We start from the raw sequence: 18588 nt of genomic DNA on the forward strand, positions 1-18588 counted from the left end.
CTATAGTTCAGTTGGTAAAGTGTTTGCCTATCTTGCACGAAATGGGTTTGATCCCAGTACTGCTTTACAGAAACAAAAAAGGGACTAGAGAGGCGGCCTGCAAGTTAAGGGTGCTTGCTGCTCCTGCAGAGGCCCCTAGCTCAGTTCCCAGCACACACATGGCGGCTCACAGTCTCCTGTGACTGCAGCTCCAGATGTGATGTTCTCCTGTGACTCCTTCAGGCACCCACATGCACGGGCACATATAAACCCACACAAATTAACAAACAGAAACAAAAAACAGGTGTGGCTTGTGTATAACCTCTGCAACCCTCCCACCCTGACCCCAACTTCTGCTGTAGTACCTCCCATTTTGACAGTCAGCGGGAAGTCCAGTCTGACAGCGTTTTTCTTGACCTCACTAAGTCTCACCTTATTTGTGTGCCCACATCCAATCAGAAGTCAGCTGGTCTCAATAAATTAGATCTTCTCCTGAGGCTTCCAGCAAAATGCAGTAAAATGAGAAGCCCCAGGTTACTGGCAGGGAATTTTTGGGAGACAAAGATGTGGGCTCCTTCTGCCTAAGGCTTCTGCCCTGACAGGGAGCTCCCTCCAGCAGTATCCACCGCTGGAATCAGTAGCCGCAGGCAGAGGGCCTCACCCCTGCCTAAACTATGAGACCTGAGACTCCAGTCCTCAAGCCCCAGACTGGCTCTGCAAGGGCCTTTCTCACCTGCTCCCCCCCTTCCCCAAGCCCACTAGGAGCCAACCACGTGACTGGCACCCATTAGGGGGAGAGCACAGAGGGCTGTGACTCGCCGCTGAAGCTCTCCCACCACACCAGTTACCTCGGCTTCCCTTGGCTGTCCAACCAGTCCATTCCTGGAGGAAGGGCAGACAAGAGTCCAGCTGGAGCAGCTCATTCTGTGTGTTTCGTTATACTGTGCCACGCCCTGCCTTCACCTCTACTCAGCTTGGGAGCCTGGAGGCCCTCGGGCAGCTGTGGAACTCCTATAACTAGAAGGGAGTCACCAAGGGGGTCACCAAGGGGCCTGGCAGCACTGAAAACACTCAGACTCTCAGAAACTACGTGTGAGCACCTGTGCATGATTCTTCTGCAGAGACAAGCAGCCATACTCTTACTGACCAGGCTTACCGTGGGGTTAGGCACTGTTTTTGCCGACACTCGAGCAAGGACAAGCCGTGGTTCCTGAGGCTGTCTAAACACGGCTGCACCATCCTTTAGGAGGAGAGCCTAACTTGGCCCTTGGCACACAGAACTAGCGTGAGCTGGAGAGGACCAGGGCAGTCATCCTACAATCAGGATGATTTTGCTTAATGTCCTAGAGCTCCTTGTGGTTTAAAAGTTTGCTCTACAGTTCTCCCAAATGCTGACAAAATGATTTCCCTTCTATCTTTACCAAGCTTAACAGGATGCTTTTCTGTATTGTTTTCAGAAGCAACCCCCTAACTCTAAAAATAAATGAAAACCAAACCACACAGTTGGAAATCAAGTTTTCTTTTTATATGAACAGAAGTAGACCATCTAGAAATATTTCAGTTTATTTAAATTGTTAAGTAGAGTATGAAACCGAATTTGTAGCTAGTACCAGAGAATGGACTGAACTGTTGGTGTTTGATGAGAACAGCTTCTACACAGGATCCCAGGAGACTTACAGAAAGGGGACAAAGCCCTAATAGTAAGCAAATAAAACTCAGGTTTCAAACAGATTATACAAAAATTGATTTATACTCCATTTCCCTTTTTTTGATATTCAGAAAGTGCAGATTTAACAAAAGGTAGCCATATCCTTTCTCTGTACAATGCCAATTGTAATTATGCAAACAACAAAACTGTCAGCCTGTTAGCCAAAATCCCAGTGTGCAGCTCCAGACCTTAAGTCACTGAGTTAAGAATTAAAGAGGTTGAAAGTGAAGCGGCGACTGCCACATCCCAGACAAAGGGAAGCAACACAGACAGCAAGGACTTGACGACTTCAAAAGCTTAAACATTGCATTTTTCAGAGTGGAAAAACAGGGATTATTTGGCAATGCTGCTTTTTACTAGTAAACAATGATAAAGTCAAGTGTGTGTGGGGGGACTAAGAGCCACCAGTGAGGCATATAAAACTGTCTTTAGGGCACTATCTGAAAAATTCATGGGTTCTCTTAGCAGATATGTCCCTATATTGTTTATGAGAGCCAAGAGGCCATTAAGATGCGTGTCACAGAACTCTTCAATGGAAGCTGCTGTCCTAAACTCAGCCTCTGCCTGAGATGAATCACGCTATTCACAATTATCTCCACAAAGGTATCATCTTAGGATGCCAGCAGCATAGGGAACTTAGCCTATCCTGTCCTAATGAGAAGCAATGGAGCCAAACCAGAAAGAGGAAGAGAGGCGAGGGTCAGAAAGCCAGAGCTCTATCTCAGCTTCATGTGAGAAGCCTTTCGCTGTCCTTTGTAGTCTTTAAAAGTCCATGGTCTTAAGAGTTTTCTGAGAGGATGGGAAGAGAGGACTTGAAATTAATAATATTATAATGTATTTCTAAATCTTACAGTAAAGACAACTTAACACTGAAGTGTTCTTCAAAGGCCAAATCTCAATATATTTGGCAAACATCACTAAGATCCGCTCCTCCTTCCTGTTCTTCACGTTTATTTCAAAACCAGTCTTTCCTGGGCTATGAAACTGCTGGAGGAGTTGCCAGAGTGGAGACTACTCAAATTCAGGTTAAGAAGTTTATTCTAGGAAAGTGAATAGGATATATACCTAATTAGAAAGACAAACCACAACACCCTCCAAACACTAGTGCATGCAATTAACTCTTCCATTTCATAAACTCAGTGGATAGACAGGAAGGGCGGGCAAAGGGAGGGAGAGGAACAGAAGTCAGACAGTGGGACAGGTTTAGGAGAGAGAGTAAATGAGGGGCCAACACCGATTAACTGACATATGATAGTAGGCAGTTAGAATTTATCTTTCCATTTACTTAGCAAGGTAAATCAGTGCTTTATGTTAAACTCGACAAACCTTTTATCTTTAAATAACTCACACCAGGAGTAGTGGGGCAAACAAAGCAGCATGCAGAAAGATGAGACGCAGGGACAGAGTGGCCAAGGGACCTGGTGGCAGGAATCGGTGTAAGTATCAAGGCCACTGGAAACGAGACTGCAAATCAAGTATCATTTCTGCATTACCCTTTGTCCTCAGTTAACTACTGTCAAAGTTACAGCCGAGCACACTGCGAGCATCTGAACGGGTTTATGTTGGGATGAAATGTCTCCTGCACATGCTCCCACCAAAACAAAAAAAAGAAAAACCAAAGAAGTTCCTTTCCACATAAGGCACAGGACAAAATTAACCCCACATACAGATTCAAGGCGAAAATGAGTGTTTTCCTGGCTTTTGTTTCTTTGCTATCACGTCTACAGATTATAGGGACTCAAGCACATTATTCATGACAGAAAATCCCACTGTTGTACAAAATAAAACTGTTAATTCTAACTTTTATTCTTATACAATTTTGCAGAATAGAGTTGAAATGATTGCTATAGTTTAATGTTGATAAGAACTGGACTATAATACAACTGAAGTGCAGTGGTGAGCTGAGCAAGTACATCTGAAAATGAAGTCACAGACATGATTTTTCTATACATTTTTTTGTTTGAAGAAAATTATAATAGTCCGCAAGCAGTCACAGATGAGAGACCAAATAAAATAGGTGGACTGAATAGTTAAGATGAGGAACAAAAATATCTGTTTAGAGTTAAAAATGGACAGTGTTTTATTTTGCAGCGAGAAGAGACGGATGGTGGATGGTAACAGATGGACAGGAGAGCGCTCAGCAGCATTTGCTCTTCCAGCCCGTCACGCCTCCTCCACTGCTGATGTCTACGTTTTCACTGTTGGGTTCTTTTACAGGGGTCTGCAACAACACAAGGAAGCAAGCCATGAGGAAACACTGGCCTGGATGAAAACAGACTCAACGGAAAGAATCACATCAATATCAGCTACACAACAAAAGGCAACAGTCACACGAGAAGCTTGTCCCTTCCCCATGAAAGTCTCAACTTGGAAACTCTTTCTGGTTGTCCTTTAGTTGGTGTTTCTTCTGTGGAGAGTGACAGGTATCTCTGGGCGATACTTACTAAAGCATTTCAAACCATCCCTGCCTAACTAACTCCTTTTTTTGTTTTTTTTTTTTTTTGTTTGTTTGTTTTTTGTTTTTCGAGACAGGGTTTCTCTGCAGCTTTGGAGCCTGTCCTGGAACTAGCTCTTGTAGACCAGGCTGGTCTCGAACTCACAGAGATCCGCCTGCCTCTGCCTCCCGAGTGCTGGGATTACAGGCGTGCACCACCACCGCCCGGCCTAACTAACTCTTCTGAACAGGTTTGGCATCTCTTAGCCCTCAACTATTAGTACTTAGTATTTAGGATCATTAAGCCAGGTGAGGTGGCACATCCTTGTAATACCAGAAAGTAGAAGGCAGAAAACGAAGAACTGGGCTACACAGCAAGATCTGTGTTTTGTTTTGAAAGGCAGACAAGATACTTCAGTGTGTAACTGTCTGTTGCTAACCCTCATGACTGAGTTTGATCCTTGGGACATTAAAATAGGACAGCACCAACTCCTACAAGCTGTTTCTAAGCCCCACAAGTGTGCTGTGGAACCTGTGCAAACCCTGCCCCTCCAACTAAAAGACATAGTAATTTATAACTCACAAAAACCATTGTTAGATCACATCTGACACTAGGGACACCAAACCCTTGCTCTGTTCAGTTTTTTGCCTTTTCAGACAAAAACAATTTGAATTGTTAATATTACTGTACCAGTGCTTTAAACGAGGCCATCTTCATGGTGGTGGTACATGTCTTTAGTCCCAGAACTTGGGAGGCAGAGGCAGGTGGAGCTCTGGTGAGTTCGAGGCCAATCTGGTCTACAAAACAAGTTCTAGGACGGCCAGGGCTACACAGAGAAACTTGTCTTGAAAAACAAACAAACAAAATGGCAATCTCAATCATGAGTAAGTGGAAGAGGAGAGGGAAAAAATGCAATTTGGGTGGGCAAGACTTTCTAAAAGCTCCAAGGACATACCAAAATGTTGACTGTTAACTCTCAGGAGTGGCTTTCTCCGTCATATCATTCTGCTTTCTCCAACATCCTGAATATGATTCTTAGAACATCATAAATAGAACTTTAAAGGCTAAGGTGTGCCTGAGAACTCAGCTTTCATGAAATAGTTTAAAAGTGAAGATCTTTAGCAGAACAAGGGAAAATCCAGGAGCCCTCAGAACGTCTAGTAAACCTGAAGTGAGAATCCTGTCTGACTTATTTTTGCTGTCTCAAGATGGGCTTGTCCCTGTAAACATCAGGGAACCAAGGTGCAGACTAACAAGACTGTCCAAACCCCATGAGCTTCCTGACCACTGCCTTTGCTCCTTGAACAGCTTTTAAGGAAAATACACAGAAAATAAAGAGGCAGCTCAAATAGGCCACACCAAGAAAACACAACTGCACAGGAGTTCACCTTTTCCAGGAACTCTGGTTCCCAGGGTAAGTGTGACTCAGGTTTACTCCTGCATCTCAGTTCAGCTTTCTCTCACTTAAGTGAGATCCATGTAGATCTCAACAAAGGGGCATCTCTTGGTAACACACTTGAGAGTCGCAATATGAATTCAGTTTATGAAGCAGACTTTAATCTGGCTCTCGGCCAGGAAAAGGAAACTAACCCAACAGAACAGAGGATTCTTTAAATTTGGGGAATTATGATGATGATGATGTTGTTACTGAGACAGGGTCTCACTATGTATATAGCCCTGAATGTCCTGGAACTCGCTCCGTAGATCAGGCTTGGATTAAAAGTGTGCACCATTATGCTGAGCAGTTTTTTGGTTTTAAAGGATCTCACTGTGGTATGCAGGCTAGCCTTGAACTCACTATGCAATTCTGCCCCAGCCACCAAATGCTGGGATTAAAAGAGTGTGCCAATGTACTTGGCTTTAAAACATTCTTTCTCATCATCTTTTTTTTTTTTTTTTTTGGTTTTTTTCGAGGCAGGGTTTATCTGTAACTTTGGTGCCTGTCCTGGAACTAGCTCTTGTAGACCAGGCTGGTCTCAAACTCCCAGAGATCCACCTGCCTCTGCCTCCCGAGTGCTGGGATTAAAGGCGTGCACCACCACCGCCCGGCTCCTTCTCATCTTTTAAACAGATTAACTTACAAAGTAGGTTTCCATGGCATTTTCAAGTATAAAAGAGCTATAATTTTCTTCTTTTTTTCTGAGATAAGGTTATCTCATTGCATATCCTGGCTGGCCTGAAACTATGCAGACTAGACCAGCAGAGAACCCAGAGCCTCAAGCATGACAAAGACGTGCCCTGACACCAAGCTGCATTCCCAGCCCAAACAATTAATGCTTAAGAAACAAAACAAAAACAGCACTTTAAAACATTCACATAATTTAAAGATTTTTTTAAAAACCTACCTTTCCAGATCTTCCTTTAATATATGTAACCTTTACTATATAAAATATCTGTTTGGTATCATATAATCTTTTAAAATGAAACCATTATCTTTCCCTGGACCTTTTTTTAAAATTTGAGATGGGATCTCTCTCTTTATTACCCAGACTGGCCTCAACATATGAACAATCTGCTTCATCTTCTTTAGTGATGGGATTAGACATGTGCCATCATGCTTGGCTCTAACCTGCTTTTTGCTGCCCAGTACACTAAAAATATCCTTCATATATTTATACTACACTTCCCTCATTCTCTGAATGCTAGAGATTGAACTTAGGGCCTTTCACATCTATCATTCCACGAATGACCTACACCAGAGGTTCTCAGCCTTCCTAATGCTGTGACCCTTTAATGCAGTTCCTCATACTGCGATGACCCCAACCACAAAATTGTTTTCATTGCTATTTCACAGCAATTCTGCTATTGTTATGAATCGTAATGTAAATATTTTTGGAGATAGAGCTCTGCTAAAGGGGTTGCAGCCTGCAGGCTGAGAACCACTGATCTACACTCTTAGCCCCAATTTTGCTTCTTTTTGCAGGTTTCATCACCAACATCACACCGACCACAAGGAGTTGTACAGGGAGCCGTGTGGAACAGAGACCAGGTAGTGAACACCAACACTACCACTGACTGCCTCCTCCTCCATGTTGCCACATGTTTTCTTCCTATTTTTTTTTGAGATTATAATATAATTACATCATTTCTCTCTTTTCTTTCCTCCAAACCTCCCCATGGTCTCTTTTTTCATTAATCTATTCCTAAATATAACCTGCTCAGTCTGTATGATGTTACTCATGCACGTTTTCAGGGCTGACCTTTTGTTTTGAATAGCCAACTGGTGTGCTTTTCCCTAGGGAAGACTGTTTCTCCTCTCTCATCATTCCTCTATCTATCTATCTATCTATCTATCTATCTATCTATCTATCTATCTATCTATCTATCTATTTATTTTTATTATTTTTTGGTTTTTTGAGACACGGTTTCTCTATGGCTTTGGAGCCTGTCCTGGAACTAGCTCTTGTAGACCAGGCTGGTCTCGAACTCACAGAGATCCGCCTGCCTCTGCCTCCCAAGTGCTGGGATTAAAGGCGTGGGCCACCACCGCCCGGCTTCCCTTTTTTTTTTTCTTTTAAAGATTTATTTATTATGTATACAACATTCTGCCTCCATGTATGCCCACATGCCAAAAGAGGGCACCAGATCCCATTACAGATGGTTGTGAGCCAACATGTAGTTGCTGGGAATTGAACTCAGGACCTCTGGAAGAGCAGCCAGTGCTCTTAACCACTGAACCATCTCTCCAGTCCTTGCCACATGTTTTCTAGACATATAACTTTAAGTTCCTTAATTCATTCTGGAGAATCAAATATTGATAAAAGGTGATCTTTTAGAAACAATAGCACCAAAACTCAAACTATGTGAATACTATATTTAAAGAAACAAAGAACAGAAGGTAATGGAGTAATCCCAGCATCCATAAAGCTAAGACAGAAGGAACAAGAGTTGCAGACCAGCCAGAGGTATGTGTAAGATCCTCTCACAAACAAAAACAAAAACTACCACTACCACCATCACCAAGCCAAAAAATTCAGAAGTGTCAGCGCAGAAAGGAACTTACCTTTCGGAGGATGTCTTCAGCTAATGTGAGGAACGCCTTTTCGATGTTTATATTTGCTTTTGCACTAGTCTCAAAAAACCTAATACCATGCTCCCTTGCAATCTAAAATAGAAGCAAAATAACGTCATGCAACTGTCAAATATGGACTGCCAACTAGTGGCAGCAACATTTTAGAGATAACAACTTTACTCTGAAGCTAGGGTACCAACTAGAATATGTAACACAGACCATTTCCATGAGTCAAGACCTTAAAAAGAGAACTAGGTAATAAAAACAGCCCTCTCCACCATAGGGGTTCATCTCAGATACTCTAAATCAGGAACTATGTTAGAAGTTTGGCATGATGTACTGAATTTCCACCTGCCAGTCTTAGCTATCAACTGTCAGAGTCTTAATAACTGACACATTTCATTAACTTCTAAGAGTAAAATGACTGCAACAAAAACCATCACTGACATGCTTTTCTGTATAGCTTACACAGAGTAACAACTACGAGGCAAAGATGTGGCCCTGCCCCCATGTTAGTTACGCAGTAAAAGTATTTTCTCAGAGGACAAGCTGTTGTTTCCAACAAGCACTTTCTGTAAGGCCTGGTAGACCTGCCCGGTGACCACAGCAACGCCACAGCCACTCGGTCAGAGCTGTCACCACCACGGCTCACTCTTACCTGCTCTCCCTTGCTTTTAGGTACAACTCTCTTATCATCCATGTCACACTTGTTTCCTAGTAACATTCTTTCCACATCTTCATTGGCATGCTGAAACAGGATAAAAGTTTACTTTTGCACAGTGACATGAATAATGACTTAATATTTTCTAAACATGACAGTATGTTTCTTAAACTCATGTCCTTTTTCACATATCTGTGTGTGTGGCATGCAGTCTAAGGGCAGGGACACAGACCCATACATGGGCTCAAGTTTCCTTTCTTCCTAATTACCACCCTTTTATAAGAAGAATTATCTATACCAAAGCTAAGAAAAAGAAAATAACTAAAAAAAACAGCTGACACTTGCTTCTCAGTACCCCCCGCCCCCCGAATTTTTACAAGTCAAAACAGCATTAAAAATTCTTCATTCATGCTGCAGAGATGGCTCAGAAGAGCACTGGCTGCTCTTCCAGAGGTTCTGAGTTCAATTCCCAACAATCACAACCATCTAACGAGATCTGGTGCCCTCTTCTGGCCTATAGGTATACATGCAGGTAGAACACTATACATAAAAGGTTTAAAAAATTCTTCATTCAGCAAATTAAACCTAAGCCTGGGGGGAGAACTGGCCAAGAGCACTTACTGCTCTGGCCGAGAAGTCAGATTGATTCCCAGCAACCACATGGTGACTCACACACATCTGTAACTCTTATGTCAAGGATACCTGAGGCCCCTTTTGAGATCCATGGCACCAGGCATACAAATGGCACACATTCAAATGTGTAGGCAAAACATTCATACACGCAGATCTAAAAAAAAAAAAAAGGAATGGTGGATCATGCCTGTAATCCTAGCACTTGGGAGGCAGAGATGAGAGGAGGATCAGAGATTTAAAGTCAGAGAGCTAAGGCTAGCCTAGGCTATGTGAGACCCCGACTTAAAGACTCAAACCAAAACCAAACAATCAAAAAATCTAAACCAATACGTTTGTGCAACCAAAGGGGTAGCATTAATTTCACTGCAGAAAAGAATTGCAGCATAACCTGGCAAAACAGCTTCTCTCATCTTGGGCTGGAGAGATGGCTCAGCAGCTAATAGCACTTGCTGATCTTACAGACAATACAAGTTCAGTTCCCAGCACCCACACCAGGTCAATCAGAACAACCACCTGTAACTCGAGCTTCAGAGTATCTGATACTCTCTTCTGGCATCAGTGGGTGCGCGCGCGCGCACACACACACACAGTATTTACTCATACAGGTACATTCCTATAAGTAAAGAAAAAAATTGTTTAAAAAAGAGAGAATCCAGGACAAATCAGTGTGAAAAACAAAACAGAAGTTTATTAAGAGATTTTTAACATATACTTAAGCACAGAAGTTAGTAGAAAATGAGGCACTTGGGGAAAGAACTGTGCCCAGACAACTGTGGACATGATTCAAGAGTTACATTTAAGATTGTAGCAACCATTATACATATCATTTTTGGCTTTTTAATTTTTTTTTAAAGACAAGGTCTCAGTAGCTTTGGTGGCCTCGAACTTCATAGAGATCTGCCTGATTCTGCCTCCCAAGTGCTGAGATTAAAGGCATACATCGCCATGCCTGGGATTTTTTGATGGGACTTTCCACCTATTACCACCCCCTTTTTCTGTAAATGACATCACATCATAGGGTGGTTGCTGAGACACACTGGATAGGATTATGGACTGGTAAGGTAAAATCACAGATCATAAGCATTGTACAGGGAGCTAAGACATTTTCATTGTAAATGAAGTTTAAGTTGTAAAATTTCCAGAAAATTACAAGCTAATACCTGGGAAAGGAGGAAGGCTATACTTGCTATGCCTCATATATGCCAAGACCTTAAACATGGGTCACTATTATTTTAAATCCTTTACTGGGAATGTCTTTATACAAAAAAGTCTCTCCTTGTCGGGAATCTACACAGTAAACTTTACTATGTTGGCAGTAATTTGGCAGAATTTCACACAGACTCTGGGATATGGGGCAGCATTCTCAACTCATGTCCCATCAAGTGACAGGTGACCTCATTTTTCTTTCCTGCTTTCTAAGTATGCAAAAAAAGTGAACAGAACTGCAGCTAGCTCGCTGGGTGACTTCCTGCCTACTACACAGGAAGCCCTGAGTTCACTCCCTAGCAGTACATAAACTGCAAGAGGCAGGAGTGATGGAGGAGGTCATTGGCCTCATAGGTTAGAACATAGGTGGGTGGAGTAAACAGAACAGAATGCTGGGAGGAAGAGGAAGTGAGACAGACGCGCGATGCCGCTGCTCGCTGCTCTCCAGGGCAGACGTGATGAAGCAAGCCGCCAGGTCAGACATGCTGAATCTTTCCTGGAAAGCACATCTAGTGGTGCTACGCAGATTATTAGAAATGGGCTAAATTAATACGTGAGAATTAGCCTAGAAGAGGCTAGATATAATGGGCCAGGCAGTGTTTAAAAGAATACAGTTTGTGTGTTGTTATTTCGGGGCATAAGCTAGCCAGGCGGCCGGGAGCTGGGTGGCAGAAACACAGCCTGCAGCTCTCACAACACAGGGAGACTTTAGTTCAAGGCCAGTCTGAGATGAGACCTCTCAAAAGACACTAAAAAGGCCACCCACAAAACAGACAATACTTGTAAACCACATACAGAGCTTCAAGCCAATAAGATGATTCGGTGGATCAAGATGCTTGCTGTGAGCCAGGTAATGGTGGCTTTAATCCCAGCACTTGAGAGGCAGAGGCAGGTGGATCTCTGAGTTTGAGGCCAGTCTAGTTTATAGAGTGAATTCCAGGACAGCCAGGGATACGTAGGGAAACCTGTGAGGAGGGGGGGAGGTGGAGAGAGAGAAAAAGAGCGAGCGAGTGTGTGTGTGTGTGGGGGGGGGCTTGCTGTGTCAGCCTGGTACCATGAATCAGTTGTCTTCTGGCCCCCACATGTGTACCCTAACATGTATAGCCCCCTCTATATCACGCATGCACATACACCAGCATACCTCACACAAATATCTCCTTGTTTTAGAGAAGGAACATGAGACTAAGCCTCCCAAGAATTTGGCTAAGGCTAACTACTTTGGGCCAAAGCACCTTTCCATGAGTATTTCTACAGCCAGGTAGTTACCCTGCTTCATGTATCCAGCTAAAGCATGCTTTAAAAAGTCAGTCCTAGTGAAATGTAAATGCTAAGGACAGTAATATAGTGTGAATAACAATTCCAACAGGAAGTCTCAAAGCTCTAGCAATGAATAGATATGCTTTGATATGTAATTTCAGCTTACACAAAATTGTTAACTTCACATGCATTTGGCACTATTTCCTTTTGGTTAGATTTACTGTTTTTATACCTAAACATTTCAAAATGTCTAGAAACAATATAACCTTTCTATAACTTACTAATAAAATTTTAAAAATTAAATCATTCAATAAAGATTCAGTGAGAAACAAATAATTTAGAAAAAAAGCATCATAAAAACCACTGGTAATTCTTATTATCTTGTGGATACAGAACTATTGAACAAAATTTTAAGATAAACTACTCAGGTGGTGAAGGGGAGAGGGTTTATGCTCCTCCTAGGTCTTACCTCATCTATGTTTCTAAGCCACTTGCTGATGTTTTCAAAACTTTTACCATTGGTGATGTCGTACACTAGCATGATACCCATTGCTCCTCTGTAGTAGGAGGTTGTGATGGTGTGAAATCGCTCCTGGCCTGCTGTGTCCCTGAAATAAACAGTCAATAATTATATTAAGCATTTTAATATCACTACACCACAAAGAAAGGACAAAATAAGACAGCAGCAAAAAAATAGATTAAAATTCACGATTTACCACAAAGGAAAAACAGAACAAGCACTCATTTAACTCTTTCATTTGAGACAGACTTGCTTCAAACTTGCTAGGCAATCAAAAAAGGCTTGAGTCGGGCGGTGGTGGCGCACGCCTTTAATCCCAGCACTCGGGAGGCAGAGGCAGGGGGATCTCTGTGAGTTCGAGGCCAGCCTGGTCTACAAGAGCTAGTTCCAGGACAGGCACCAAAGCTACAGAGAAACCCTGTCTCGAAAAACCAAAAAAAAAAAAAAAAAAAAAAAAAAAAAAGAAAAAAAAAAGAAAACAGTAGCAAGGGACAAAAATGTTTTGAAATTATAAGTAAACCCATAAGTCATATAAAAACTCCTGAATCCATTTTATTCAGTACCTTAATTTTATAACATAACACAAAAGCATGTTTAATTCTTAAATCATTTAAAGACCACGACTCATTTACAAAAGCTGTAAAGACACCCGTTTGTTTACTAACTCACTCACTGTAGCCTGACCTATGGCCCCGCACATGCTGGCCAGGCATTGCACCACTGTGCTACATCCCCTCCTCCTCCGCTTTCCACCTCATTTTACTACATTTTTAAATTATTTTTATTTCTCTCTGTGAGCATTTTGCCTGCATGTATGTCTGTGTACCACATGTTTGTCTTGTGCCCATGGAAGCCAGAAGAGGATATTAGATGCCCTTGGACTTGAGTCATAAATAGTTACGAACTGCCATGAGGATGCTGGGAATGGAACCTGGGTCCTCCAAAGAGAAGCAAGCCAGTGCTCAGTCACCAAGCCACCTCTCCAGCTCCCTCTCTCATCCCTCTTTAACTGTGTATCTTTATTTTATTTTATGTAAATGTATAAGGGTTTTTGCTTGCATGAATAAATATGCACCACATGATTGCCTAGTGCCTTTCAGAGACCAGAAGAGGGCAACAGAGTGACACCTTTTTTTTTTAATTTAAAAAATTATCTATTTTTATCTTACATGTTTAAATATTTTGCTGGCATGCATGTATGTGCAACATGTGCATACCTGGTGCCAGTAGAAGCCAGAAGGGGGAACCAGATCCCCTGGAACTGGAATTAAGAAGAGTTGTAAGCCATATGGGTGCAAGAAGAGAATCTGGGTCCTCTGGAAGAGTAGCAAGGCCTGGACCTTGCTACATAGACTAGGTTGGCTCAAACTCTTGAGATTCCTGCCTCTACCTTTCAATTACTGGGATTAAAGGTGTGCACCACCAGGCTTGGCCCATAAACGTATCCAAAGGTATGAATTAGTGTAGTAGCAAAACCAGAACTTGACAGAATTCAGATTTCACTCTTGCCTTTCACTTACTTGTGTAAGTATAAATAGTTCTCTGCATGTAACATGGGTCAGCAGTTAAGAACACTTGTTGCTCTTGCAGAGAACCCAAGTTCTGCTCCCAGTCCACATGAGATGGCTCACATCCACCTGTATCTCCAGCTCAAGGAGATCTGACACCCTCTTCTAACCTCTACAAGCACCAGGCATGCACATGGTACACATACATACACGAAAACAAACAAACAAAACACCATTTTTAATCTAAAAAATTTTAAATTATATTTACTTATTGGGTGTATGTGTGTACATATATATATGTATGTATGTGTATATGTGTACACACATATATACATACACACATATGTTGATGAGCATGTGTATACCCTGATATATGTGTGAAGGTCACAGGACAACTTTCGGAAGAGATTACTCTTCTTCCACCTTGAGGGTCACAGGATCAAACTCAGTTGTAGCTTGATGGCAAGCCCCTTTCTTTATTCATTGAACCAGCTTCCTGGCTCTTTTTATTCTGAACCTGTTTTGAAAAATCAAACCAAAGCAAAACAAAACACTATCTGTAGTTGCTGTTTCTCCATACATCTTTGTCAGTTAATTCATGGGAGGGGCGGGGGTGTGTTTGCTGGGGGTTGACCTAAGCAGGATCTCCCACTTGGCTAAGCACTGAGCCACACACTTCCATGTCCCCTCATCCAACTGTAGTTATATATATCCTTTTATTAAATCCAGAGAGACTGTGTTTCAAAAGACTTCCAGTAACTTTCTTGTCGTCAACTAGATAGCCATTCCTTTCCCTGTATCTTAATCACTAAGCAGGATTCCAAACAGCTGATCATGTCATCTAGGGTTACAGAGAACTGGCTATAAAGCTTAGGCTACCGTCAAACTTACAATCCTCCCGCCTCAGCTTCCCAAATGCTGAAGTTACAGGCATGCCCAACCATCCTTTTCCTTAAAAGTGATCTTCAAGTTCATGTTGCTCTGTTTCAATTTTCCAGTCAGTCACTTAAATGCAGAATAAGTTTTCCAACAATTTGCTGGAACTTTATATTCCCATGTAAAACAGCAAAGCTGAACCCCTAACTCAGATACAAAACTAAATTCAGCTCTGCAAACCAACACTCCAAAAAGTCTTTAGAAAGGCTGGGAATGTGTAGTTCAGAAGCAGAACATTTGTCCAGTGCACAGGAGGCCTGGGTTTGATTCTAGCACTGCACATCGCAACAGAAGAAAACAAAAAAAAATCTCGTGAATACAAAGGGATATAGCTTCATTTATCTTAGCTATGTTACCAAAGTATAAGTAACAAAATTTAAATAAACTAGACTTCATAAAAATGAAAAACCCACTTTTCCAATTTTGTTTTATGGTGCTAGGGATCAAACTCAGCCCTTGTTTCCGCACCCCCTCCATCTTTGTTGAAGATAGGTGCTTGCTATGTAGCCCAGGCTGGCTTTGAACCCACATCGTCCTGGCTTATTCTCCTGAGTGCAGGGATTGTGTAACACCACACCTGGATTTATTGCCAATGGATACCATGAAGAAAAAAGACAACCCACATAACACATAAATGTATTTGCAAAGGGTTTTGTGCATGCTAAATAATAGTAGACTGTCTTATCTTCAAACAACAAGAGGACAAATGAACAAACTTAAAAATAATCAAAAAGGAGCCGGGCGGTGGTGGCGCACGCCTTTAATCCCAGCACTCGGGAGGCAGAGGCAGGCGGATCTCTGTGAGTTCGAGACCAGCCTGGTCTACAAGAGCTAGTTCCAGGACAGGCTCCAAAGCCACAGAGAAACCCTGTCTCGAAAAACCAAAAAAAAAAAAAAAAAAAAAAAAAAATCAAAAAGGAGTGAGTGAGGGGCTATATAGATGGTTTAGTGGTTAAGAGCACTGGCTGCTCTTCAAGAGATCCTGAGTTCAATTCCCAGCACTCACATAAGCAGCTCACAACTGCCTATAATGGGACCTGGTGCCTTTTTCTGGTGTAACATGCATGCACACAAAGCACCCATATACATAAAATATATAAACTTAAAAAATAAGCAAAAGATAGTAATGCATAGGGGAACAGAGGTAGGTGGGAGGTGGGGGCACGGACGACTAAACAGAATGCTGGGAGAAAAAAGGGAGGAGTCAGAGAGAAGCCATGTAGCCCCACCGGAGACAGACACCAGAACTTTATCGGCAAACCACTGCCACGTGGCGATACACAGATTAATGGAGATGAGTTGAATTAATATGTAAGAGTTAGCCAATAAGAAGCTAGAGCTAATGGGTCAAGCAGTGGTTTAATTAGTACAGTTTCTGTGAGATTATTTCAGTTCTGGGCGGCCAGGATGAACAAGCAGCCCCCTCCATCATAGCCAACTAAAATCCACTTAAAACCTTCCTTTTTACTTAAACAGAAAAGGGGAGGTAATGTGGGATTGTCCTCTGTATGCTGTGAATATGATTGGTTGATAAAGAAAGCTGGCTTGAGCCTATGGCAGGGCAGAGCAGAGGTAGGTGGGGAAGATGGAACTGTATGTTGGGAGAAAGAAGGGCAGAGTAAGAGAGAAGCCATGAAACCACCACCGGAGATAGAAGCTGGGAACTTTACCCGGTAAGCCACAGCCATGTGGCAATATACGGATAATAGAAATGGGTTAAATTCAGGTGTAAGAGTTAGCCAATAAGAAGTTAGAGCTAATAGGCCAAGCAATGATTTAATTAATACAGTATCTATGTGGTTATTTCGGGGCTAAGTGGCTGGAAACCAACAAGCGGCCTCCTACAAACTAGAATTATTCAGACATATAAGTTAAATCTGGCCTTTGCCCTAAACATTAAACATGGGACTGACTGGAGAAATGGCTCAGCAGCTAAGAATGTTTGTTGCTCTTTTAAAGGACTCAAGTTCAGTTCCCAGCATCTACATCAGGTGCCTCAAAAATGGCTGTCTATTATTCCACCTCCAGAGGATCTGATGCCTTCTTCTCACCTCCTTGGGCAATACAGTCACACAGAGACAGACAGACAGACAGACAGACAGACAGACAGACACACACACACACACACACACACACACACACACACACACACACACACCATACTATCCCAGAAGTGGAAAGGCAGTGATACATGTATACATGTGTAAAACAAAAGAATCTTGATAACATGCTAAGAGAAACAGCATCTAGTCACAAACTATCAGGTATTCTACAATCCTATAGATAGGAAATATCTAGACTAAGAAGAGCCAAGAGACAAACTGCAAACTAATAGGGTTTAGGAGAACAGGGTGTGAAAGTAAGGAGTTTCTTTTGAGAGTAAGTATTCTAAAATTGTAATGATGACTACACAGTCTTGTAACTAAACTAAAAACCACTCAACTGGACACTTTAATTGGTAAAATGGCATGTGAAGTAACGATTGACAAGTGTCAATGAAAAAAACTTAAGGGCCAGAGATTGGGGCTCTTCCAAGGGAGAAGTCTGCAGCAGTGACTGGCTACAGAACTTATAGGAGACGGATTCCTTCTCCTTATCCCTCAATGAGAAGCCCGTTCAGTTTTCCCTGAGGAAATATGAATGTCCTCAAGGGTGAGAGATTCTGGTTTTTCTTCTTTCCCCATCTTCATGTGTCTGTGGTGTGCATGTAAGCGTGTAGAGGGCCAGGGATGATGTCCAGCATCAATCTTGATTGGCTTCCATATGATTCATAGGGTCACTCAAGAAAACCCAGAGCTTGCCAATATGGATAGTCTCAATAGCCAGTTTGCTCTAAGGACCTCTTCTGCACCTTCCCAGACTGGAATTACAGGCCAATGCCTCCACCCACCCAGTGTTTATGTGGATTCTGGGAATTTAAACTCTGGTCTTCCTATTTGTACAGCAAAATCTTAACCACTGAGCCAACTCCTCAGCCCCTAGGTGTGTACCAGTGCAGGAACAGGCAAACTCCTGATGGCAAGCAGAGAAGGGTCAAGGCTTTTTTTATTCTTTGGCCAGGGTGTTGAATGCTCCATTATCAACTGTCAACCACAGAGCCATTTTCCTAGACAACATTTCCACCATTCTGAGGACCCCAGAGTCTTTGGCAAGATATTTGGTCACTGCAACTATGCACTGGTGTGGCCTCATCTCAGTCTGTGTCCAAGAAACTCCTTCTAACAGTTTGTAACAAGGACCAGTTTGTAGGCCAGAGAACAGAACACTGTCACCCAGCAACTTTGACAAGGTCACTTGAAACACTATTTCCAAGACCCACAGCTACTTCATTGATACCACCCCCCTCCCCATCCTGCCCCAGGGACTGACCAGAATCACCCTCTTGGAATCCACTGACCATCCTGTGAGAACTCTCCAACAGAGGGTCTGGGCTGCACCTGGACTACCCCAAAGTATTTTTATAGGAGAAAAACAAACTGCTCTGTTGATGAAAGGGAGTGGGATTAGAAGCTGATGATGGGTTGAGACAAAAAGGCACAATTTAAATAAGGGGGTGATCTATGTATGATAGAGAGTTAGGGAAATAAGCCACATCAATATTTGGGAAATGGTGTTCCAAAAGGGGAAGAGGGTGGGAATTTGCAGATAAGTAGGACTGTGTCTTCAAAAAGTAAAAGAAAACACATAATGCACACGTATATTTGTATTCAGGTGTTTTATTCTCTGTTACTTT

General features: G+C 42.3%; 1 protein-coding gene across 1 annotated transcript in view; it reads right to left on the minus strand.

Annotated features, from left to right (window-relative positions):
• Nucleotides 1-1482: 1482 nt before the first annotated feature.
• Nucleotides 1483-18588, minus strand: part of Rab10 (RAB10, member RAS oncogene family) — a 57821-nt gene continuing 40715 nt past the window's right edge. Inside the window, exons 3-6 of the mRNA XM_057781460.1 lie at nt 12361-12499; nt 8793-8882; nt 8126-8227; nt 1483-3908 (exon numbers count right to left, since the gene is read on the minus strand). Coding sequence (XP_057637443.1) covers nt 3825-3908; nt 8126-8227; nt 8793-8882; nt 12361-12499 — 415 coding nt within the window. The 3' untranslated portion in view covers nt 1483-3824. The remainder of the gene's footprint in view (nt 3909-8125; nt 8228-8792; nt 8883-12360; nt 12500-18588) is intronic.

The sequence above is a fragment of the Chionomys nivalis genome, chromosome 1 (genome assembly GCF_950005125.1).
Source record: "Chionomys nivalis chromosome 1, mChiNiv1.1, whole genome shotgun sequence".
In the NCBI taxonomy this organism is placed as follows: Eukaryota; Metazoa; Chordata; class Mammalia; order Rodentia; family Cricetidae; genus Chionomys; species Chionomys nivalis.